The sequence below is a fragment of the Aphanomyces invadans genome (assembly GCF_000520115.1).
Source record: "Aphanomyces invadans strain NJM9701 unplaced genomic scaffold supercont1.17, whole genome shotgun sequence".
NCBI classification, from domain to species: Eukaryota; Oomycota; class Saprolegniomycetes; order Saprolegniales; family Verrucalvaceae; genus Aphanomyces; species Aphanomyces invadans.
The window spans coordinates 20,594-41,354 of NW_008580162.1; the positions used below are offsets into that span (position 1 = coordinate 20,594).

The window sequence follows — 20,761 nt, forward strand, 5'->3', positions numbered from 1 at the left end:
TATCCTTTGTCGTCTCCCCAAACACTTGTCCAGCAACCGCACAAGCGCGATGTCTTGGTGCACGATTGAGTCGGATCCAGGTACCCTAGCGAAGCCGACGCCCCCTGTGACGATGAAGCCCATGCTGATTGCGCGGTTGCGTGTGTATGTAGGTGTGTTCACTTCGTTGATTGAAGACATCGGGACCAAGGGAATCCAGGTCGAGGAACTGTATTCGTTGGATGAAGCATCGTTCCAGCATATCTCTCCAGTGTATGGCTTGATCTTCTTGTTCAAATGGTCGCCTGTGCATGCTGTTGCACCTACGACTGGTTCAGGACAGCATCAGTTTGTGTCCCCCGATCTGTTCTTTGCCAAGCAAGTGATCACGAATGCATGTGCGACGCAAGCCATCTTGGCAATTCTGCTCAATCTTGAATCTCCCCACGTCGTTCTTGGCGACACCCTGTCGGAATTTAAAGCATTCACACGCGAATTCCCGCCCGATTTGAAGGGGCTCGCGATTTCCAACAGCGACACCATCCGCACGGTGCACAACTCGTTCGCGCGGGCCGAACCATTTGTGATTGACGAAGACAAGCGACCGGCCAAGGACGACGACGAGGTGTACCATTTCGTTGCATATGTGCCCTTCCAAGGAAAGGTGTACGAGCTGGATGGTCTCTCCGACGGCCCTGTATGCCTCGGCGACGTGGCGTCTCTGGTACGACGATCCCTGCTGCATCCTGTTCCGTCATGGTGGAGTAGGAACCCACAGCGTGGTTGAAAGTCGCGACACCCGTGATCCAGCGACGCATCGAAAAGTACGCTTCGTCCGAGATCCGCTTCAACTTGATGGGCCTCGTCCGGAACCGTGTGCAGTTGGCGCAAGACAACATTGCGGCACTGTTGGAACAGGAGCAGACGGCGGCGATCGTCGGGCAGATTCAGTCGTGGCAGCAGTGCATTGCGACGGAGGCCCAAAAGCGAGCGAATTGGAAAAAGGAGAACTTGCGCCGCAAACACAACTACGTTCCTTTTGTCATCAAGTTGCTGCAGACGCTGGCGAAGAAGGGGCAGCTCGACCCGCTCCTCCAAGCTCAACTGGAGAAAGCCACCGCGGCGCAGCAACACGCCACGAAGGCGTAGGAAGGGGTGTTTAAGAGAATTAGCATCAAACGACTCGTCCTGCCGTCACGTGAATGGACGAAGAGAGTCCGCACTACACTGCTTAGCAGCCTCCACGGAGCTGCAAAACCATGTGAATGGTGCCGCCGGCGGCAACGTTGTACTCTTGCAGCGTCTTGTCATCGGCCCTGGCATGGGATAAGTCACATCTATTCGCATGATGCATTGACAACGTACAATTGCTTCCCGCTGTAGATCAATCTAAGGGCACACATGACGTGAGCATCGGCGACGACGGGGTCATTCAGGAAAGGAGTACCGGATCTGGTCGACTTGAATGCCTTCCTTCTCCTGAAGGGCTTGCTTCACGTGCAAGATCTATCATGAAGAACGTCCGAATGGTGACACCGATGGCGATGGTCGGTCCGCACGTACTGTGTTATCAGGCTCGAAGTTGAAAGTTTGCTACCAAGATGCCATGCTGAGTGTCCGATATAGGAGGGTCGGGGTGCTACCTTTCGGCCAGTTAATGTCTACAATAGCGGCCGCATTAGATGGGTCTATCATGGACGTGAAAGCACCGCCAAGGCGTACCTTGATCTGGATCTGCATGGGGGCGGCGCGGTGGGGTGCTTCGAGTTCTCGTGCAGTGTGGCGAAGTCTCGACGTCCACCGTGAATTATAAAAACATATAAAAAGGACCTTTGCAAAGTTTATATGACATAGAAGCTTCCCTCTTGGCAAATCTATTTAAATGGAATCGCAATTTTCGACAAGTAGCATTAAAATACAACTGTGATGGTCAATCGCAAACGTTCCGTCTCGTCCGGGGTACACGGACGTACCCCGGGGCATCACTTGCGAAATGACGAATTTGGTTGGCCACAAGGATTGGCTCCGTTTCATCGGTCGTTGAACTGTGCAACAAGCGAGAATCCATGGTTGCGACCCGACGCTCGACGAGATCCCAAGGAACGGCGACCCCAGCTGCATCACCTGCGACGCCACCCGCGCCAGCTCCTAAACGGCAGACTCGCGGCAAAGCCAAAGCAGCGTCGCCTACAAGAGACGAATCACCTTCCAAATCACCGAATGCAAGCTCAATCGACAGTCATGGAGACGAGGTGACGCCGTCCAAGCGACGAATCACACCTGCGACCAAGCGAGCATCGCCTGCGACGCGCAAGAAGTCTGTCACACCTGTGAAGGAGGTGGTGACAACACCGGTGAAAGAGAACGAATCCAAAGGAAACGCGGAGGTAGCATCTACCTCCAAGAGTGCCGGCTCCGACGCAGACAAATTGGAGGAAACTACTGAAGTGGTGACGACTCCGGCGAAAGAGTTGCCCAAGGAGTTTCCTGTCAACACGGCGGCTCTCACGGAAACGCCAGCCACATCCGTCATGACGAGCTCGCCAACTCCAGAGGCATCACAGGAAGCCGAAGTTGCAGTGGCCACACCGACGAAAGAATCACCCAAGGATTCTCCTGTCAACACGTCGGCTCTCACGGAAACGCCGGCCACACCCGTCATGACGAGCTCGCCGACTCCAGAAGCATCAAAGGAAGCCACTGTAGCAATGGCGACACCGACGAAAGTGTTGCGAAAGCAATCTCCAGTCAAGAAGGCAACGCCCTCGAAAGTCACACCCGCCATGTCGAGCTTGGCGACGCCAGACAAAGTCACACCGAGAGAAGAGGTCAGCTCTCCACCGAAGGCCGCTACTCTTTCGGAAACTGATACTGATGTAAATGGCATCGCGGATGCTGAAGACGACGATGACGTCGAGGCCATGGTACGCAGATCTATTCACCCCAACTTTGTAACATGGTCTTTCCAGGTAAACTTGGCGCTGTCCAGCTTTGCTGGTCCTGCGAATCCCTCCTGTTCCGTCGTCAATGCCGAAGCCCCCATGAAAAAGGTCGTGTCCAACAGGCTGGACAGTGGCGTCGCGACCCGTGACTTGTACATGACGTTTAACGGCAACAAAGCAGCCAATGGCGCACAATTGGCATCCGAACGCAAAATCGTCGAAGAGTTGAAGCAATTTGCCAAGACCCAAAAGGTGGCAGCTATCCAAGAAGTCGCCAACTCCAAGGCCCACGCGACGAAGACGGAGTCGGGCAAGAACCAAACAAGCTCCAAGTGGTTCAACATGGTGTCGAACGAACTGACTGCTGAAGCGAAGCGCGACATTCAACTGATCAAGATGAGGAATTACCTCGACCCGAAGCGCTTTTACAAGTCGAGCGACCTGCGCAAGTCGGCCATGCCCAAGGTGTTCCAGGTCGGCACGGTCATCGAAGGCGCGGCCGAGTTCAAATCGGCGCGATTGAGTCGCAAGCAACGCCATCAAACGTTTACGGAAGAGATCTTGCACGACAAGCAGATCGGGAGCTACACCAAGCGAAAGTACGGAGACATCCAAGCGTCCAAGGCGAACCACGGCAAGAACAAGTTCAAGAAGGCCAAGCACCAGGCCAACCGAAAGTAGTCGTCGTGCCGCCGACCGCAATCGAGTTTATTTAACGATTTGTTGGCGGACCTGTGGTCTGACAAAAATATTTCTGTTTTTGGTGTATTTTGTATATATTTTCACCTCGTATTTGGTTGGCCGGCGCTGGAAATAGCAAAGAATGCGGCAGCAACACGGAGAAATCAAGATGCATCGACAAAATGGGAACGGCAGCGGGCTGAGCTTGGAGCGGTTCATCCGCGGCAAAGCTAGACCAAACAAAGGCAAAGGAGAGTCGGCGGGTGGGAAGAGGAAGCGTGTCGAGAAGGCAGTGCTGCTTCGGAACTACCGCAAGGAGAAACAACGCGTGAACGCTCCAGCACCGGCGACTGCCGCAGACGATTCCAATGCACCGAAATCATTCTACGACAAGGTAAGTAGCGATCCCTAGTGCCGTTCAAGCGTTTTAATGGTTATGTGTAGTTCTTTGCGACCATTAAGAACGATGGTGACGACAACATATCGTCCAAGTCAATGCACAAGAGCCCGACGACGCACAAACCGGATCCATTGTTCAAGGCCAAAAGAAAAGCTCAGCTCGTCAAGGATGAGCGCAACGTGAAGCGACAGATCATAGAACAAAAGGTCAAGGAAAAGGAGAAGAAAGTCGAAAAGCGCAAGAAGCGCCATGTGAAGTTAAGCCTGCGCACGAAGACCGGGCAACCGGTAGTGAAGCACCAAATCAAAGACATTTTGGCCAAGCTCAAGAGTTCCCAGTAGCGTTGCATGATAAAATTCACCTGCGAATATGCGCACACACGACTCGCGCGCGAAATATTCTTGAAGGAAGCACATGCAGCCACGAGATGCAAGCCACGGAGATGAAAACTAACCAGATCTCGTGTTCTTTCGTGGTTTCCTGTGTTAATCAATTCTAAAAGAAGTCAGAGCTCGGGCCAGCCATAGACTAGACATCGCGCTGAGGGTCACGATCTATTTGGCCATGGGGTGGGCCGCAACGTAGTCGATGACTTGAGCAGGGGTCAACAATCGCTCGGCTTCGGCATCTGGGATTTCAATGACAAACTCTTCTTCAATCGCCATCACGACTTCCACCACATCCAACGAGTCCAAGCCCAAGTCGCCAATGAATTTGGCCTTTTCGTTGAGCTTAGAATGGTCGACCTTGTTGCCGACGTTCTTGATCACGTTCAACACACGGTCATGGACTTCGGCGCGGTCCAAGAAAGTTTGGGCCGAGAAGGCACGAATGGCCATGCGCGGGGCGGTCGCATTCACACGCACAGCTTGCTTGGCGAACGGAAGAGCAACACGGCTGAACATGATGTTGATCGGGCAAATTTGCTTTACTGGCAAAGGCTGGCCACTCACCCGGTCCCCCATGAAGCACCGTGAACAACTGGCAAACTCTATCAACGCATATCCTTGATCAATACATATAATCAACTCACGGCACAAAGAAAAGTTGCTGCATATTTCGTCGTGATGGGTTCGGACTTGAACCTGCAACATGGAATACCTCTGGGTTACGATCATTTCTTTGGTTAAGTACGTGCTGTTTCGTACTTTATCGGTATTTTGAGCGTTTGGCGCGATGTTCATACGATGGAGGTGTAGCACTTAAAAGGAATGGAGTGTTCACTTCAACAGAGGGAATTGGACAAACTGCGAAATTGTATACGTCCGACTTGACCGCACATCGAGTGTGGCCACTCGCTTCGAGGAATTGACTACTTTCAAAAAGCAGAGAAAGGGAACGCCGCCGATCATGGCCGCTCCGTTGTACAAAGATGTTAGCAAGAAGGCCAACGATGTCTTGAACGACGACTACGACTTCTCCCGCAAGTTGAAGATCAAGACCAAGACGGCTAACGGCGTCACCTTTACCACCGAAGGTACTATGGCCGCCAACAAGAGCATCCTGGCCAAGCTCGGTGCCAACTTTGTCGTACCCCAAGTCGGTGGTTTGACCGTGAGCAAGTTGCAAGTCACCACCCAAGGTCGTGTGATTGTGGAAGCTGACATCGCCAACGCCCTTGTCGACAACTTGAAGGTCACGGCGAAGGTTGAAGACGGCAGCCGCAAGACCAACGCGTCGCAAGTCACCAAGTTTGGCTTGGAATACAAGCAACCCACTTACACGTTGACCAAGGAATTTGACGTCACGGCCAACACTGCCACTGTGTCTGCTTTGACGGTTGTCAGCGGTGTGACTGTCGGTGCCCATGGTGCGTTCAACGTGAGCAAGTCGGCTGTGTCCGACTACGGCGGTGCGTTGGCGTACAATGGCGGTGACTTTCAAGTGACCGTTGCTACCAAGAAGAGCTTGAAGACCATCAATGCCAACTTCCACCACCAATTTGACGCCAGCACTGTGTACGCTGCATCTATCGACTACGACGTCCAAACCGCCGCCAACGCTTTGACTCTTGGTGGCCGCTACGCCGTGGACAAGGACACGACGTACTTGGGCAAGGTCAACTCGGATGGTTTTGTCTCGTTGGCGGTCGTGCAAAAGGTGACCCCTTTCTTGTCCTTGACCACATCTGCCCACATCGATGCCAAGCACTTCGAAGGCGACTCGCACAAGTTTGGCTTGGGATTGACCATCGGTTAAGTTTTATAGACACAAGACAAGTACTTGCTGTAACGCAGTATGTTTAGCACGAGCTCTGTATTTTTGATGCGCAGCATGGCATCCAATCACAAAATCCACCGCTGGAGCATCTAGCCGAATTGACATCTCTCCAAGGGATGACGGAAAGCCTAGTGGATTGTCACCACCGTCCACGGAAGCCCCACTGCCGCGAATGCGCTGCATCAATTACTTCTCCATCTGCCAGTGCGTGTCCATGTGCACAGCTCGGCCCACTCTCACCAATGTCGGTGGAAGCGGTGGCGAAAGGAATCGCGTCCATCTTGCTGGCTATACGCTATGTGCCTCTATGGACGGCATCCTCCATCGAGAACGGCAAACTTCACCCAGATCTTTGATGCGGTGGGGTGCGACGAAACGTCGTCATCTCGCAATGAAAAAAAGTGTGTGTCGTAAGTAGCGTTGAATTTGGGTGGCCAATCAGAGATGGTTATGGACGATTTTGCATGAATAAGCCAATCAAAAGGATTCTGGTGACTTCATGGCTTCACTGATTGGCTAGATGACTTTCCAACACTTTTTGGCAAATCATTTCGCTCGCGAAGAGCAAACGACATGACCGCCACCGCGACTGCAACCGCACGACGGCTATTGGAGGACATCTTTGCGTCGAAGCGAGTCAAATGCGCCATTAGCCTCACTGGCGGTGGGGGAAACGTGGCTGGGGAGATCTTGGGAACAAGTGGAGCGTCCAGTACGCTCTTGGAACTGACTGTACCCTACTATCAGCAGAGCTTGGTTGATTTCTTGAATTTGCCGTCCGAAGTCGTCAACCGCGAGGTACCCACCCGATTCTCGTATTCAAGTCAAGAAGTGTCCATGCTGATGGCAAAGAAGTCGTTGGAGAGAGCTCGGGTCCTCGTATCTCTCGATGAAGCCGCCGCCTGCGTGGGTATGTTGCATAGCGTCATGGCACTTCTATTAATCTCGTGCTTAGGTATTGGGTGCACGGCAGCCCTAGTGTCTTTGCAACCGCGCCGAGGAAGTCATCGTGCATTTGTCACTTTGTGCTCCGTCCATGGCACGTACAATTTCAGTCTGGACTTGCACAAGGGAGCACGAAGTCGAAAGGAGGTGCGGCAATCGCAGTACACGTCATCTAAATCCACCGTAGGAAGACGAGTGCGTGGGCAATTTGATCGTGTTGGCTCTGTCGAAAGCCGCCAACGTGGATGTGTCACAACTCCAGAAGGATCTAACCCCCCACGAGTTGGACACATTGACCGTAGATGCGACCGAATTCGACAATGCTATGTCGTCGACACTGCTGTCGTTGCACAGCACCTCCATTGCGTTCTTCCCCAACAATGTGGTCTTGCGCGACATGCCGTGGAAACGAATGCTTGTACTCCCCGGCTCGTTCAACCCAGTGCACCAAGGCCACATGGAATTTGCTCGGGCGAGTCAACGACTGCTTGAAAAGCTCGACGGCGGCGAATTGTACACCCCGCTCTTTGAGTTGTCCATCAAAAATGCTGACAAAGGGGCGCTGGTGGATGTGGCGGACCTTACTCGTCGGGTGCAAGGCCTCGTTGAAACCCACCACCAGCGTGTCGTGCTCACGAATGCGTCCTTATTTGTCGACAAGGCAGCACTCTTCCCCGCGTGCGTGTTTGCCATTGGCGCCGATACCGCTGTTCGCCTTGTGGATCCAAAGTATTATGGGCATGACGTTAACAACGTATGGATGGCGCTGTCCACGATCGCGTCGCACAAGTGTCGGTTTGTTGTCGCGGGGCGACTCGTGGGAGGGACGTTTGTGACGGCGGAAGAATCGGTTTCCAAGGTGCCGTCCCCATTTCAACATTTGTTCCTGCCCCTTCCAGAATCCGACTTTCGACTGGACCTGTCATCAACCGAAATACGCGAGCGCTTGAACGGCGGCACGGCGCTGCCATCATAGTCGCGCAAATGGTTCGAGTCTGCCCTTCTACGAAAATGAATACAAGTCAAACGAAAGGTTCCTGAGCTAGCCAAACTGTAGCGAACCTCGTGTCCCTTTCGAGTGCTAGCTAGATCGTACCCTGTCCACCTTCCTCACGCATAAACTCTCTAGCCATCTTGGCCGTCCCCACTCATGCTGAAGAACCCGTTCAGCACAACGCGACTGTGTTGGATATTCGTTGACCAATCAAATGCAGCCATCTCAATCCGCAACATGAATCAGCCAATCAAACTGCTTCGTGTACCTCCGAGGTGGATGCCGTCGATTGGTTCGGGGTGCGAGACGGCCGTGTCGAAGGCAGCAGCATGGCATCATTTTGCAAACCACCTCCAAACCGATGGGTTCGTTCATGACCAAGATGATGTATGTGCTGGACTCGTTCTCGAGCAAACGCCGCCGCATCATCATGCTTGGCTTGGACGCGGCGGGGAAAACCACCATTTTGTACAAGCTCAAGCTCAACGAAACAGTGCACACCGTGCCCACGATTGGGTTCAACGTGGAAACGTTCAAATACAAAAATGTTGAGTTCACGGCATGGGACATTGGAGGACAAGACAAGCTTCGACCGCTCTGGAAATACTACTACCAGAACACGGATGCGGTCATATTCGTCGTCGACGCGAACGACACCCATCGCGTCCATCTAGCGTCCGACGAACTTCACCGAATGTTTGGCGAAGACGAGCTTCGGGATTCCAAGTTGCTCGTGTACGCCAACAAACAAGACTTGCCCAACGCCATGCCGACTACGGACATCGTGGCCAAAATGAACTTCCGTGACCAAAAACCCATGGTTCATCCAATCTTGCTCAGCCGTCACGAACGATGGATTGTACGAGGGGCTGGAGTGGCTCAGCAAAGCGCTGGAGTAACCTTTCCTCGCTGCATTTGTTAGTACAGGTTGATTCTATATACCACGACGTTGTGTTTAAGCGTTTCTTGCGGCTGCTGCGCTGATGGCATTGTGCAGACAAAGGATGTGCATCGAGCAGGGGGTGCAATCTGCGCAGACTCGTCACGCTCAAGACATTTGATCAAGGAGGACGTAGCATCTCGTCGCTGCTACCCGACTACTCCTTTTCAGCCAAGATCGCGCCATGCAAGATGACGACGATGCGGTGTTTGGACCTAATTACGCCTGGAATGCCGTGAAATCGGTTTCAGCCATGTAACGGCCGCGTGCTTCCGTCCGTTTCATTTCTTGCGTATCGAACGCGTCGCGTAACATTGAAATCGTCGCCCCGTGACGCACGCAGGATGGGAGGAGTTTTCGCCAAGTGCAAGTTGCTCCGCTGTTTCCAGGACGTCCTTGATCGACTCTCTGGGAAAGCCACACCTCGCAAGATTTACATCGTCGGTCTCGCCAACGCAGGCAAGACATCGATCTTGTACCACTTTAGATACCACGAAGCCGAGCCGACCGTTCCCACGATTGGATTCAACGTCGAGACATTCAAGTACCAAACCGTCGTATTCACGGCGTGGGATTTTAGCGGTCGCGAGCAACTCCGTCCTTTGTGGCGCTACTACTTCGACAACACCACCGCAGTATACATCCCTTGCACAACATGGCACACTCACACAAGCAAACTAGGTCATCTTTGTCGTGGACTCGACGAGTAACGTGCTCTTGCAAGAAGCAGCGGAAGTTCTGCACGGGCTATTTCAAGTGGAAGAGTTGCATGACACTCCGTTCCTGGTGTACCTGAACAAGCAAGACGCACCGAATTGCCTGAGTGTGGACGCACTCACCGATGGCCTGCGACTTAGTTCTGTTGTGTCGCACCGATGGCATGTGCAGCCATGCTCAGCCTATTCGGGCGATGGTTTGTACGAAGGAATGGATTGGGTGTGTCGAGTGGTGGCGTAGACTTCATGCATTGGATGTTGCCCGTGAATAAAAGCTATTGTACATGTTGATGCCAGGCTCCAGCGACACAGTCGTGGGCTAGATGTGGACGCAACAAGGCGGGGATCTGACCACGACAAGTTTTCACATCGATTGGCACGTCTTGGTTGCCTCTAGTTCTCCATGAGCGCGCCGACGCATCTTCCATCGCCTTGACAAATCTTCCTTTAAAAAGCTCAATTGTCTGATCTATAGCTCGTACTTGATTTTGGTATAGGAGGTAAATGAACTTCATTTTTCTGGATATACTACTTGTTTGTATGCACTTTCGATATTTGGAGAGGAAGGCCCATTGTACAGCCTGCATTGTGAAAGTGGCCACAGGACGAAGAAGCATGGACTACCGCAAGTCGAAGCACACGATCATCTTGGTTCAGTACACGGAGGACCCAAACTCCCGCACGTACCTCGACTTTGAGTCTGTGAACAGCGCCATGGACGGCGTCGTCAAGATGTACGAAGCCAAGCTCAAGCAACTCAACCCCAACCGACGAAATATCACCTACGACATCCAAGACTTGTACAACTACATCGACTCGCTCGCCGACCTCAGCACCTTGGTGTACGTACCTTTGCATCATCACGATTTCTTCTGAAAGGCTTTGCTCATGGCATGTCTCTCACAGCCTGGATTTGGAAACACGAACGTACTTGCCTTGCGGCAAGGAGTGGATGAAGAAGAAGATCTTCCAAGTGCTCCGAAACCAAGCACAGTAAACCATCTTATACATACAGTTTTGCGCTCTATGGATGCATTGCTTGCACTCTCCTGCTTCAGTCCCGACGATCGAAACTCGACGCACACTGGAGACCATGCTCCTGCCACCTCGTCAGCTCGCCACTGGAATCTCTCAATGAGCATCAACGTGCTTGAAGCAGTAGTATTCCATTTTGTTCGTTGTCGGCGCTATCGTCACAAGTGTCGCTGCCGACTGCATGACGACAGCTTCTCGGTCATGTTGTTGCACGTGTCTTTTTCCTTCAAGAAAAATATTGTTTTTTCCATGAAAACAAGAGAAAACGTTGAATTATACCCTTCTCTGTTATCCGGATTTCCGTATAACCCTTCGAGTTCGATTTCCCACTCGCTCGTTCGACAACGGCCAAGGAGGGAAACCATGGCTGATGCGTCGACCGACCCTGCGGCCCAACAGGAGTACGTGAAGCTGATTAGCGCCGAAGGGCACGAGTTCTACATCGCTCGAAAGTGCGCCATGGTGTCTGGCACGATCAAGGCCATGCTGACGGGACATTTCATTGAAAGCAAGGGCGAGATCCGATTCCAAGACATTAGCGCGCCGATCTTGGAAAAAGTCATTCAGTACATGTACTACAAGAAACGATTCTCCAACAGCAATGCGCGGATCCCTGACTTTGTCATCGAGCCCGAGATTGCGCTGGAATTGCTCATGGCGGCCAACTACTTAGATTGCTAACCTTGTACATCCAATTCGTGTCTTCCAAGGTCCCCGACGTCTGTTCAGCTGTCAAGTGGACTCGCCTTAATAGAAATCATTCTGTTATCTCAGCAACACCTCGAGAATCTGGGCATGTTACCATTTCCACTACGTTTCGTCTGGCAATATCCCTCCATGGAGTGCCAGCCTGCATTCACGGCTGGCTATGGCGCTGACAGGAATGCATTTAAGAACTATGAACAATAAGCATTTCCAGTCGGAGCTTGTCCACAGTTGGCCTCTGCAGTGCTTGCGGCGGCTCACCACGTCATGCGCCAACTTGCCGACCGGTCTATTCCAAAGACAACATGATTGGTTGAAAATAAATATATTTATCCAATGATTTCGCGTGACTTTTCACGGGGCTTACAAAAGATTGTGCCGCAAACCGGGCCAGCATGTCGGGCCTTCGCAGCATGGAGACGACGCACAAAAGCACCGTACGGCGGTAGATGCGTGAACAAGGGCCTAGTGACAATGTCTCGCTTGCGTAGCTGGTTCTTCGATGCAAAGTTGTCGTCGTTGGGGATGGAGCGGTCGGCAAGACTGCACTGTTGCAATCGTTCAAGAGCAACGGCCACGATTACCCAAAGAACTATGTGATGGTACCCCTCACGCTATGACTGCATTCCTTTACATGGCATATGCGTAGACTTCGAACGCTGAATTGTGCGTGAAATCAGTCCCTATTCCCGACTCGAACGTTCTCGTCGAGTTGTACATGCACGACTGTCCTGGCCAAAGCATCTTCAACCAACGCGAGTTTGGATCTGTCCACGTACGACTTTGTGAGTGGGGTGAATGTCAACTCAATTTGCACAGTTTGAAGGCGCGTCCATGATCCTGTTGGTCTTCGACGTGAACAGCAAGGAATCGTTCAAGTCGTGTACCAAGTGGTATCAGGATGTGTCGAAGCTTGCCCCGAACCACAATCTTCCCGGTTTGTTGTTGGCCACATGCCACCATCACTAACTGCGCAATAGGTGTGCTTGTGGGCAACAAGTCGGACAACAAAGAAGGCAACCGGGATGCGATTTCCCAAAAGGAAGCCGAAGAGTTTGCCGACCAAAACAACCTGAAGTACTTTGAGTGTTCCGCGGTACTGTCCATGGCATGCATGCATCATTCATAGACTCCACCTTGCCTGTAGCGCCTTGGAACAGGCGTTGACGCGCCCTTCTTGCACATCGCCAAGGCATTCAAGCAGAAGTACGACGACTTCGCCGACAAGGCCGATAACAACTGAAACGCACGATGGTCATGATAAAGAAATACAGGACCTTCCAAATATAATTCTTGAACCCCTCACGGATTGTCTTTGTGTTGGTTGACGCAAGTTCATTGGTGTTCCACGATGCTGCGGCAAATTGCGCGGCATGGCAAAGGCTCACGGCGGTTCTCGACGAAGGAAACTCCTTCGTTGAACACGTCCAGCGCGGGGGTACGTACGCAGTCTATGCTGCTTGCTTACGACGTGTGATGTTGACTCGCGGGGATTAGCCTATCACGTGGGCAAGCATGGCGCTCGCCGGGGTGATCGGCGCTGGTGCGTTGGCATACTATCACACAGAGAAAGACCGTCTTCAAACTCAAACGACGGGAAAGGTCACATCTGTGGGCAAGCCGCTCCTGGGTGGACCATGGACGTTGGTCGACTGCGCGTCGGGCTCGTGCGTCACGAACGCGTCGTTCCATGGCAAGCACACGCTGCTTTACTTCGGGTTCACCCATTGCCCGGATATTTGTCCGAATGAGTTGGTGCGTTTAGGCGAAGGTATGTGCGCTCACGACCCCTTTCTCCACCGAGCCTGGCGGGTGTCATCGTGGGACGCTGTAGTGCTCGACAAAATCCCCGAAGTAGACATCGAACCCCTCTTCATCACCGTCGATCCATTTCGTGACACGGTGGAACAAATGGAGGCGTACAAGAAGGACTTCCACCCGAAACTGCGCATGCTTACAGGGACTCCCGACCAAGTCAAGGACGTAACGAAGGCTTACCGCGTGTACTTCACCAAGGCGGACGAGACCGAAGTCGACGACGACAGCGACGAAGACGAAGAGTACCTGGTCGACCACTCGATCGTCATGTATCTCATTAGTCCGTCGGGTGAGTTCCTCGACTTTTTCACGCAATCTGCTCGCGTGGACGACATTGTGAAGAAGATCAAAGCGCTGGTTCAGTGACGTCTCAAAGGCGAGATGGTGTGCCAACAACACGGAATGCATTAGAAAATTGTCGTTGGGGAATTTAACGGTAGAGCTGCTCCACGGACAAGTTGTGGGCAATTTCAAATTCCCACTTGTCGCCGTTCGCGAGCAGCTTGGCTTTGTCGTACAACAGCTCTTCGTGGGTTTCGGTCGCGAATTCAAAGTTGGGCCCTTCCACAATGGCGTCGACGGGACACGCTTCTTGGCAGAACCCGCAGTAGATGCACTTCGTCATGTCAATGTCGTAGCGGGTCGTGCGGCGAGCACCGTCTTCACGTGGTTCGGCTTCAATCGTGATTGCTTGGGCCGGGCAAATCGCTTCGCACAACTTACACGCAATGCAGCGTTCTTCACCACTGGGGTATCGTCGCAACGCATGTTCACCGCGGAAGCGGGGGGACAACTGACCCTTTTCAAACGGGTAGTTGATCGTCGTCTTCTTTTGGGTGTGGATTTCCCATGCCAACCACGTGGCACGGGCAATCTCCCCCAAGAAGAAGAGGTTGGCAGCCTTGTCCACGACCTCGCCCAACGTAGGCTTCTTCATGGAAGAGTCCGTCGAGAACGACATGGAAGTCGCTGAACGCATCAACGGAGCGCGGGCGGCCGCGCCGCGGGCTGCAGCTCGAGTCAGCATCTTGCTCAAAACGAAGTCCCGCGTAGTCAGTGGTCGGGATCAAGTGTACTCTCGATTCGTCGTTTGATTGGCTAAAATAAAACATTTTCCAGACGTCGAACCAATCATTGCACGACATTCTTCGAATGTTCGATACGTTGATAAAATTGCATTGTCCCGTCGATATCCATGAAAATGAAAAATAATTTGCAACTCGAATCAAATCGCGAATTTGACCGGTGGAAGGATGGGCACAGGTATCGTCGGAGTCGATGACGCCAACCATGTGATGGCCACCCCCAGGCGTTCCGACGGCTCCCATTATTGCCGCGGCTGTGTGTATTGTGGCGTCATGCGTCTACTTCCTCCAATCCCGCCGTCACAAACGCCCCAGTGCTGTGGACCTTTCTACGTTCCAACTCGAGGACATTACGAAAGCGATGGATAGCGAGATGTGCGTGGTGGGCACGTTCCCTGGAAACCCCGACAAGGTTCTTCTGGTCTTGCAGAAGCAGAAGTTTGGTCGCGGGGATGCGCTTCGACTGATTCGTAGCATGACGCTGCGACGGATGCATGAAAACGACGTGTACTCGAACCACATCGGTGTGCTCTCTGGGGACAACGATGCGTTGCGGGTACGCACTGTGTCCTGCTTCGTCCTAATTCGCGCCGATACTCACGGACAACGTCCCCAGGTGACGATGATTTACCCTGCAACTGCCGCCCACATTGCCAAGCACTCGGAGCAATCGTTTTACATGGCTGAAGAGACCGCCGCCATCTACAACAACATTACCCTGCCATACATCGAAAGCATCCCGTCTGCGAAGATTCAATGGGTGTACAACATCTTGGATGGGTACCGAAGCCGTCAACATCATGCCGATGGGCTCTCGATGACGCGCTAGGACGAGTGAAGCCGAGAAGATCATCTTGGACGACTCGGACCCAACGCATGGTTTCGTGCTCCTACCAGATACAAAGTGGAGCGCCCCGTATCACGTGAGTCAAAATGGTTTTGACGTCTCACGCAGCAGACGTGCCATGTAGGTCGAGAGTTTGTACTGCCTGGCCATTGTCCGCGACCGGTCGATTCGATCGGTCCGCGATTTGCGCGCGCCGCACGTGCCGATGCTGGAAAGTCTGCGGTACGTGCTCCAACTCTCTCTTGTCGATGACATGTCGGCGGCGGCAGGGCGAAAGGGCTGGCGGTGATCCGTGAAAAATACGGCGTCGCGGCGTCCAGCGTTCGGTGCTTTGTGCATTACCAGCCATCGTACTACCATTTCCACGTGCATTTTACCCACGTCAAGGTGGCATGTGGTATGTCGTTGTATGCACGTTGTGCTGGTAAAATTCATGATGATGGCGCAGGCATTTCCGTCGGCAAGGCCATCTTGATCCAAGACATTCTCCACAATTTGTCCATGCACAGCGACTACTACGTCCATGCACAGCGACTACTACGTCCATGCGACGCTGTCGTATCTCGTCGGGTCGGCGCAGCACGGCGCGCTCTTCCAAGCGCTCGTCCAGCGCAACGTACTTGCGTTGTAAGCGGGCGATTTCTCGACGCGGTTGCTTAATGGAATACAAAGTACGACTGGTCCAAGTCGGCGTTGTTCTCGAACGCCGTCTTCCCGAACAAGCTCTCCCAGATGCGCCTCGGGTGGCTGGTCGGCGGCGACGTCGCCTTGGTTTTGTTGGCGGGCTTTGTACCAGGGCTGCCATGACGCACCATCACCGGCACCAACGTCGTCATGGGCGGCATCGTATTCCACTCGTCGCAGCGCCGACACGACGACGCTGTCGTACGGGATGCAGGCGGAACGCCCCGCGATCGTTGAAACGAACGAACCATCTCGCGAGCGGCCGACGACGATGGTGCATCGGATGCACCGGACGTGCTGCCGTCGTTCGATGGAGTCGCGTGGTCGTCACTGCCGTCGACGAGCAATATGATCTGGGAGAGGGGTGTGTTGGCTTGGTCCGTCGCGGCAAGTTCGGACAGCATCGTCTCCAGCGATGTCCCTGGCGCAATGGAGTGCGACGTCGCGGACACGACGATGCTTGGAGGGATTTCGCGGAGATGCTTGGCAACAAACCCCATCATTGCATCAAAGTCGGCTCGCCGTAGGGTCACGAGATCGTCGTCATGCACGTGTTCGGAAGACACGTCCGTCACTTCGGCAAAGTAGTCGCGGGCTTCACTGCTCAGGTAGTTGTTGTCGAGAACATTCACTGTGACGTCTCCGCGGCTTGTGTACAGGATGGACGAGGCTTGTGGGGACAATTGCGTTGGAGGGGGCTCAGACAACGACTGGTGCGATGGGTCTTCTTGGAAGCGGACGTGCGTGTCGCTACATAGTTGAATCCTTTCGGAAGACACGATGGACACAGGACCATTCATACTCGCAGCGCCGGTGTCAAGTATGTCGTCGTGTAGTCGACGACGGTACCATCCATACAGTGCATACAATGACGGGATCACCAGGGCCACCGCGGTGACCCCCATGCCGTCCACTTTCATGCTACCTGGCGCTTCTCCGCTCTGGGGAGGCGACGAATTTGCGTGGTTCGGGCATCGCGATCGGCCATGCTTGCGCCACGCTTCTGCAATCGTGCGACCGCCGGCAGTGGAATTATCAGAAAAACTATTTTTTCTTGATACTATAAATTGTAGTTCGACGTCGAAATTTGAAAAAGTTCTTTTTATCGTTGCCCTCAACCGACCATCGAGAAGAGCGCATGACCGCTAGTCATCGACCTCTTCACCTCGCCTCCGCGCGAGTTTCTTCCGGTACGTGATGCTCCACGTCTCGGCTTTCTCGCGGTCGAGCTTGGTAACACAGCTAAAGTCGAGTTCAAGGAGTGAAGGGATGTGGTGAATAGTGTAGTTCCGGTAGTGCTTCTTCTCTTCGACGGGGTTTCCATGCAGCGTCAAGTGGCGAAGCTTCGTAAGGACCGCCAATCCATCAATGTCGGTGTATTTGCACAGCTGGTTCGCGTGCAAGTGAACCGTCGTGAGCTCCAAGTACGGCTGGAACGCAATCACAGGGATCGTCGCAATCGAGTTGCCACTCAGATCGATCCATTGCAATCGCGACGGCTTCACGAAAACGGCCGAGAGGGCTTTGTCCAAGTCGTCGATATGAGTCAAGAAATTGTTGTTCAGTCGAATCGACACGGGGGGCTCGAACGGCGTGTGCGGAGTTCCCGCTGTGCCGTCAGAGGGTTGTGGCACAGGTACAACCTAATGCGCATGAAGCCTGTCAAGCAGTGCGCCTTGGACGTACGGCAACATCAGCGTTTTCCGCCTTTTTTCTCCCTGACACTGGTTCTTCCTTGAGAATATCTAAAGAGGAATTGTCATGCGTGGTGCAAGGGAAAGTGGACATGGACATGTTCATGCCTTACCCATGATCGCAGGCAAGTTCATGAACGAGAAGTCGAGTGGAACATCCGGCACGGTTGACGTGATATCCTTGATGGATGGTTTCTTCGGCGATAGGCGCGTCGGGGACCCCGCTGCTGGCGCCGTCGCAGCCCGAGTTGGAGACGGCGGCGTTCGCTCCATCCGCGTTCGCGTCGCCGTTTTGTTGTTTTTGGGTCCGATCTTTTGTGCGAAACGTCGCCAGACATGATTGGTTCCCTTCCCACCAATCACGTCGAGTGCTTGAAATTCGCATCGCCGACATGGATGCGCCAACGGGTGACCTGTATGGCGGCCGTCGGATGGTCCCTGTGAGCTCCATCGAGCAAGATGCACGTGAAGGACGGGAGTCCGTCTCCGTGTTAACGTACAACGTAATGCGTCAAATGCACGCTACCCCCGATTACAAGCCGTACTGCGACCCTGCTGTCCTCACCGCAACCAAACGAAAAGACCAAATCTTCCAGTGAGACGATTTTCCGCTCGCCCCGTGCGCATCTGAACAAGTGCCACGTATAGGGAACTCTTGAGCTACAACGCCGACATCCTCTGCCTCCAGGAGGTCGACGACTTTACCCTGTGGTGGGTCCCGCGACTGAATGCGGCAGGCTACGACAGTGTGTACCATCAGCGCACCGGTGACTTTGACGACGGTCTTGTCATTGCTTTCCGCCGCATGTATTTTCAAATCTTTCGCACGTTGCGCATCAACCTGAACGATCTCTGCAATGACCCGTCCATCGCACCCAACTTTGCTTCAAAGCTCCAACAGGACAACGTCGCCTTGATCGTGGCACTCCAGCCGTGGGAGCAATGCCATTTTCCCAGCGCCGTTTGCGTGGGTACAAAGGAATTCAAACTCTTTCACGAAGAACGACCACAACTTTTGTAGCCAACTTACAACTGGCCAGCCACCCCAACCTCGAACCCGTTCGGCAGCACCAACTTGCGTTCGTCCTTCCTCAAGTCGAAGCATTCAACGCGGATTTCCACCTACCGATCGTGATCGCTGGCTCATTCAACGCGACACCTGTCAGCCATGTCTACCACACCATGCGAACAGGACGCCCACGTCCCGAGCCGGAACCTCCCGCCAGAATGAACCGTCCTCTTGCGCGTGACCCGACAACAAGCACCATAACGCTGTCATGGGTGCCTCCCGTCTCCGCTGTAAGTCATCGATGAGCTCGAGAAAACTCTCTTGACAGTGTAGACCCGTTAGCATGGGCCAATTCTAGGCTACCGACTCGTTCGTCGGGTGAACTGCAGCACCACTATCGGATTCTCGCACGAGGTCATGCTCGACAACCCGAGCCAAGTCGACTATATCGCCACCATGCTCAGCGCCGGCAACACGTACGAGTTTTGCATCTCGGCCAAAAACGCTGCAGGCTGGAGCGAATACAGCATTCCATCCGAGCCGATTCAAACGCTCAAGGTCGGTACGATGTCCCACGGGACAACATGTGAGATGATCGTGCACTCTATAAGGCACGAGCAATCGTCGATCCCAGTAAACCCCCCGTGGTGCTGCCTGTGCCGGGGATGCCATACATGGCAACGTCTCCATACAAGGTGCCGCGCAGTCCATTCCATCAACTTGGACATTACACGGCCATGCGCCACGCCTCGTGTAGACGTCGTACAATTCCGGCAAAACGCCGCGGTTCACAGACGGCGGCATTTGCACAGATTTGTGCCCTCGCCCTAGCCACGTACCCACTGCCCCGTACGAATCCGTGCACGTCCGCGGCGACCGAGAAGACAAGCTTGTGCACTTTGAAGTGTTTGATAGCGCGTACGGACGGTATCAACTCGATGGCGAGCCCGACTATACCTTTGCAGATCACACGTTCACGGGTACCGTCGACTACATCTTTTACTCGAAAAAGGTAGTACAAACGACGAGTCGAATGCACCGACCACACCAGAGAACGCTGGCGCAGGAATTGGCCGCTGTGGAAGTGCTGTCGTTGCCGCCTTTGGTGTCCCTTGTAGGAGACGACGCGCGGGAGCTGGAGACGGTCCCTGATGTTGGTATGTCGCGCCCCCCCGCCCCACTTCACTCGAGAGTCAAGGCGGCAGCGTAGATTACGTCCGCCACGCCCCAGACGGATGGGACACGTGCGCCATGCCAGAACCATTGTCCCCGCGACGAATCGGCGCGACAATAACTCCCTACATGGGCGAGTGGTCGACTGAAGTGCTGCGAGTGCCTAACCCACGGCGGCAGCACCGTTGGCTTCCAAACCACAAGTATTCATCGGACCACGTCGCTCTCATGGCGAAGATTACGTTTCAAGCTGAAGAGCTCGCTGTGCGTTGGAATTGAGCCACGATAACACTGGCACCATCGAGCGACCTTGTTCATTATACCTCTGTCACGCCAAGGTCGACGCTGCATGGGTGCAGCTGCAAAGTCGGAGGTCGCGACAAGACCGATTGGCGGGAGGTGTACCCGCGGAGCGGCGGCTCGACTTGGTCCTTCTCACAAGCAACGCTGTCTTCATGGTTGTTTCGGTACGGGTCGCAGCGGAATTCAACCTCAGGAGGCCACGATGCAAAGTTTGCAAATGCCCAAAACCCTTGGTGGCGAAAAAGGCGATAATCGCTTGTTGCGATGTCGTCGCCATCTTCATCCGTGCGTGTAAACACGGGTGCGTTGTCCGAGCGAAGGGACTCGTCCACTTCGTACACGCCATTGAGCGCGGCAACACTGGACGAGCATACGTGGATAGCGCGGGAGGAAGGGGTCCCCGACGCCAGCTGCGTCGCAACAGCGACGGTCGTGGCGGCCAACGCGGACGCCATGACCACCTTCATCTTCGCTCGAATTTCTTGTGCGGGTGGAACAAACGCCGCGCGATCTTGGCAACCTTCCACGAAATCGAGGGATCCGATTGGTCCGTTCGTGTTCGAAAGATCTCAAATCGCGACCTTTCGGCAC

The 20,761-nt window shown here is 53.7% G+C and overlaps 17 protein-coding genes across 19 annotated transcripts; 12 read left to right on the forward strand and 5 right to left on the reverse strand.

Annotated features, from left to right (window-relative positions):
• The first annotated feature begins 4 nt into the window (after positions 1–4).
• H310_08294 (hypothetical protein) lies at positions 5–1,201 on the forward strand. The gene is made up of 3 exons (XM_008873990.1): positions 5–80; positions 153–703; positions 748–1,201. The coding sequence occupies exons 1-3, from the start codon at positions 50–52 to the stop codon at positions 1,126–1,128; spliced, it is 963 nt and encodes a 320-aa protein (XP_008872212.1). The 5' UTR covers positions 5–49; the 3' UTR covers positions 1,129–1,201.
• Positions 1,086–1,781, reverse strand: H310_08295 (hypothetical protein). Its single transcript, XM_008873991.1, has 6 exons — positions 1,702–1,781; positions 1,623–1,640; positions 1,543–1,572; positions 1,427–1,485; positions 1,345–1,368; positions 1,086–1,295 (listed from the first exon to the last, which is right to left on the reverse strand). Exons 1-6 carry the CDS (start codon positions 1,717–1,719, stop codon positions 1,211–1,213), a joined length of 234 nt encoding a protein of 77 aa, XP_008872213.1. The 5' UTR covers positions 1,720–1,781; the 3' UTR covers positions 1,086–1,210.
• A 227-nt stretch (positions 1,782–2,008) lies between these two features.
• H310_08296 (hypothetical protein) lies at positions 2,009–3,711 on the forward strand. Its single transcript, XM_008873992.1, has 2 exons — positions 2,009–2,903; positions 2,949–3,711. The coding sequence occupies exons 1-2, from the start codon at positions 2,046–2,048 to the stop codon at positions 3,600–3,602; spliced, it is 1,512 nt and encodes a 503-aa protein (XP_008872214.1). The 5' UTR covers positions 2,009–2,045; the 3' UTR covers positions 3,603–3,711.
• Positions 3,712–3,744: 33 nt separating this feature from the next.
• On the forward strand, positions 3,745–4,517 carry H310_08297 (hypothetical protein; the record flags this gene model as incomplete). Its single annotated transcript, XM_008873993.1, has 2 exons — positions 3,745–3,996; positions 4,047–4,517. The coding sequence occupies 2 exons, from the start codon at positions 3,745–3,747 to the stop codon at positions 4,341–4,343; spliced, it is 549 nt and encodes a 182-aa protein (XP_008872215.1). The 3' UTR covers positions 4,344–4,517.
• Positions 4,446–4,967, reverse strand: H310_08298 (acyl carrier protein; the record flags this gene model as incomplete). The annotated part of the gene is made up of 1 exon (XM_008873994.1): positions 4,446–4,967. One exon carries the CDS (start codon positions 4,965–4,967, stop codon positions 4,557–4,559), a length of 411 nt encoding a protein of 136 aa, XP_008872216.1. The 3' UTR covers positions 4,446–4,556.
• A 299-nt stretch (positions 4,968–5,266) lies between these two features.
• On the forward strand, positions 5,267–6,274 carry H310_08299 (hypothetical protein). Its single transcript, XM_008873995.1, has one exon. The coding sequence runs from the start codon at positions 5,353–5,355 to the stop codon at positions 6,199–6,201; it is 849 nt and encodes a 282-aa protein (XP_008872217.1). The 5' UTR covers positions 5,267–5,352; the 3' UTR covers positions 6,202–6,274.
• Positions 6,275–6,780: 506 nt separating this feature from the next.
• On the forward strand, positions 6,781–8,313 carry H310_08300 (hypothetical protein). The gene is made up of 3 exons (XM_008873996.1): positions 6,781–7,132; positions 7,178–7,314; positions 7,355–8,313. Exons 1-3 carry the CDS (start codon positions 6,796–6,798, stop codon positions 8,141–8,143), a joined length of 1,263 nt encoding a protein of 420 aa, XP_008872218.1. The 5' UTR covers positions 6,781–6,795; the 3' UTR covers positions 8,144–8,313.
• Positions 8,314–8,522: 209 nt separating this feature from the next.
• Positions 8,523–10,058, forward strand: H310_08301 (hypothetical protein; the record flags this gene model as incomplete). The annotated part of the gene is made up of 3 exons (XM_008873997.1): positions 8,523–9,020; positions 9,491–9,736; positions 9,783–10,058. 3 exons carry the CDS (start codon positions 8,523–8,525, stop codon positions 10,056–10,058), a joined length of 1,020 nt encoding a protein of 339 aa, XP_008872219.1.
• A 374-nt stretch (positions 10,059–10,432) lies between these two features.
• H310_08302 (hypothetical protein) lies at positions 10,433–10,814 on the forward strand (the record flags this gene model as incomplete). Its single annotated transcript, XM_008873998.1, has 2 exons — positions 10,433–10,659; positions 10,724–10,814. The coding sequence occupies 2 exons, from the start codon at positions 10,433–10,435 to the stop codon at positions 10,812–10,814; spliced, it is 318 nt and encodes a 105-aa protein (XP_008872220.1).
• A 355-nt stretch (positions 10,815–11,169) lies between these two features.
• On the forward strand, positions 11,170–11,631 carry H310_08303 (hypothetical protein). The gene has a single exon (XM_008873999.1). The coding sequence runs from the start codon at positions 11,216–11,218 to the stop codon at positions 11,531–11,533; it is 318 nt and encodes a 105-aa protein (XP_008872221.1). The 5' UTR covers positions 11,170–11,215; the 3' UTR covers positions 11,534–11,631.
• A 302-nt stretch (positions 11,632–11,933) lies between these two features.
• On the forward strand, positions 11,934–12,890 carry H310_08304 (hypothetical protein). The gene is made up of 6 exons (XM_008874000.1): positions 11,934–11,994; positions 12,049–12,159; positions 12,207–12,332; positions 12,377–12,494; positions 12,538–12,653; positions 12,705–12,890. The coding sequence occupies exons 1-6, from the start codon at positions 11,953–11,955 to the stop codon at positions 12,798–12,800; spliced, it is 609 nt and encodes a 202-aa protein (XP_008872222.1). The 5' UTR covers positions 11,934–11,952; the 3' UTR covers positions 12,801–12,890.
• On the forward strand, positions 12,880–14,430 carry H310_08305 (hypothetical protein). The gene is made up of 3 exons (XM_008874001.1): positions 12,880–12,995; positions 13,055–13,328; positions 13,392–14,430. Exons 1-3 carry the CDS (start codon positions 12,909–12,911, stop codon positions 13,739–13,741), a joined length of 711 nt encoding a protein of 236 aa, XP_008872223.1. The 5' UTR covers positions 12,880–12,908; the 3' UTR covers positions 13,742–14,430.
• On the reverse strand, positions 13,758–14,438 carry H310_08306 (NADH dehydrogenase [ubiquinone] iron-sulfur protein 8, mitochondrial). Its single transcript, XM_008874002.1, has one exon. It carries the CDS (start codon positions 14,400–14,402, stop codon positions 13,806–13,808), a length of 597 nt encoding a protein of 198 aa, XP_008872224.1. The 5' UTR covers positions 14,403–14,438; the 3' UTR covers positions 13,758–13,805.
• Positions 14,439–14,594: 156 nt separating this feature from the next.
• On the forward strand, positions 14,595–17,003 carry H310_08307. Of its 2 annotated transcripts, XM_008874004.1 has the most exons (7): positions 14,595–14,638; positions 14,685–15,016; positions 15,077–15,240; positions 15,290–15,383; positions 15,432–15,529; positions 15,577–15,704; positions 15,756–17,003. In XM_008874004.1, the coding sequence occupies exons 1-7, from the start codon at positions 14,629–14,631 to the stop codon at positions 15,965–15,967; spliced, it is 1,038 nt and encodes a 345-aa protein (XP_008872226.1). In that variant the 5' UTR covers positions 14,595–14,628; the 3' UTR covers positions 15,968–17,003. The 2 variants fall into 2 exon arrangements, with proteins under 2 accessions (XP_008872226.1, XP_008872225.1); XM_008874003.1 differs by having other exon boundaries at positions 14,595–15,016.
• A 17-nt stretch (positions 17,004–17,020) lies between these two features.
• H310_08308 (hypothetical protein) lies at positions 17,021–17,989 on the reverse strand. Its single transcript, XM_008874005.1, has 3 exons — positions 17,799–17,989; positions 17,678–17,736; positions 17,021–17,634 (listed from the first exon to the last, which is right to left on the reverse strand). Exons 1-3 carry the CDS (start codon positions 17,956–17,958, stop codon positions 17,137–17,139), a joined length of 717 nt encoding a protein of 238 aa, XP_008872227.1. The 5' UTR covers positions 17,959–17,989; the 3' UTR covers positions 17,021–17,136.
• An 81-nt stretch (positions 17,990–18,070) lies between these two features.
• Positions 18,071–20,696, forward strand: H310_08309. Of its 2 annotated transcripts, XM_008874006.1 has the most exons (8): positions 18,071–18,280; positions 18,334–18,656; positions 18,707–18,984; positions 19,037–19,252; positions 19,306–19,389; positions 19,452–19,706; positions 19,761–19,851; positions 19,905–20,687. In XM_008874006.1, the coding sequence occupies exons 1-8, from the start codon at positions 18,078–18,080 to the stop codon at positions 20,144–20,146; spliced, it is 1,692 nt and encodes a 563-aa protein (XP_008872228.1). In that variant the 5' UTR covers positions 18,071–18,077; the 3' UTR covers positions 20,147–20,687. The 2 variants fall into 2 exon arrangements, with proteins under 2 accessions (XP_008872228.1, XP_008872229.1); XM_008874007.1 differs by having other exon boundaries at positions 19,452–19,851; positions 19,905–20,696.
• Positions 20,078–20,682, reverse strand: H310_08310 (hypothetical protein). Its single transcript, XM_008874008.1, has one exon. The coding sequence runs from the start codon at positions 20,635–20,637 to the stop codon at positions 20,185–20,187; it is 453 nt and encodes a 150-aa protein (XP_008872230.1). The 5' UTR covers positions 20,638–20,682; the 3' UTR covers positions 20,078–20,184.
• Positions 20,697–20,761: the final 65 nt, after the last annotated feature.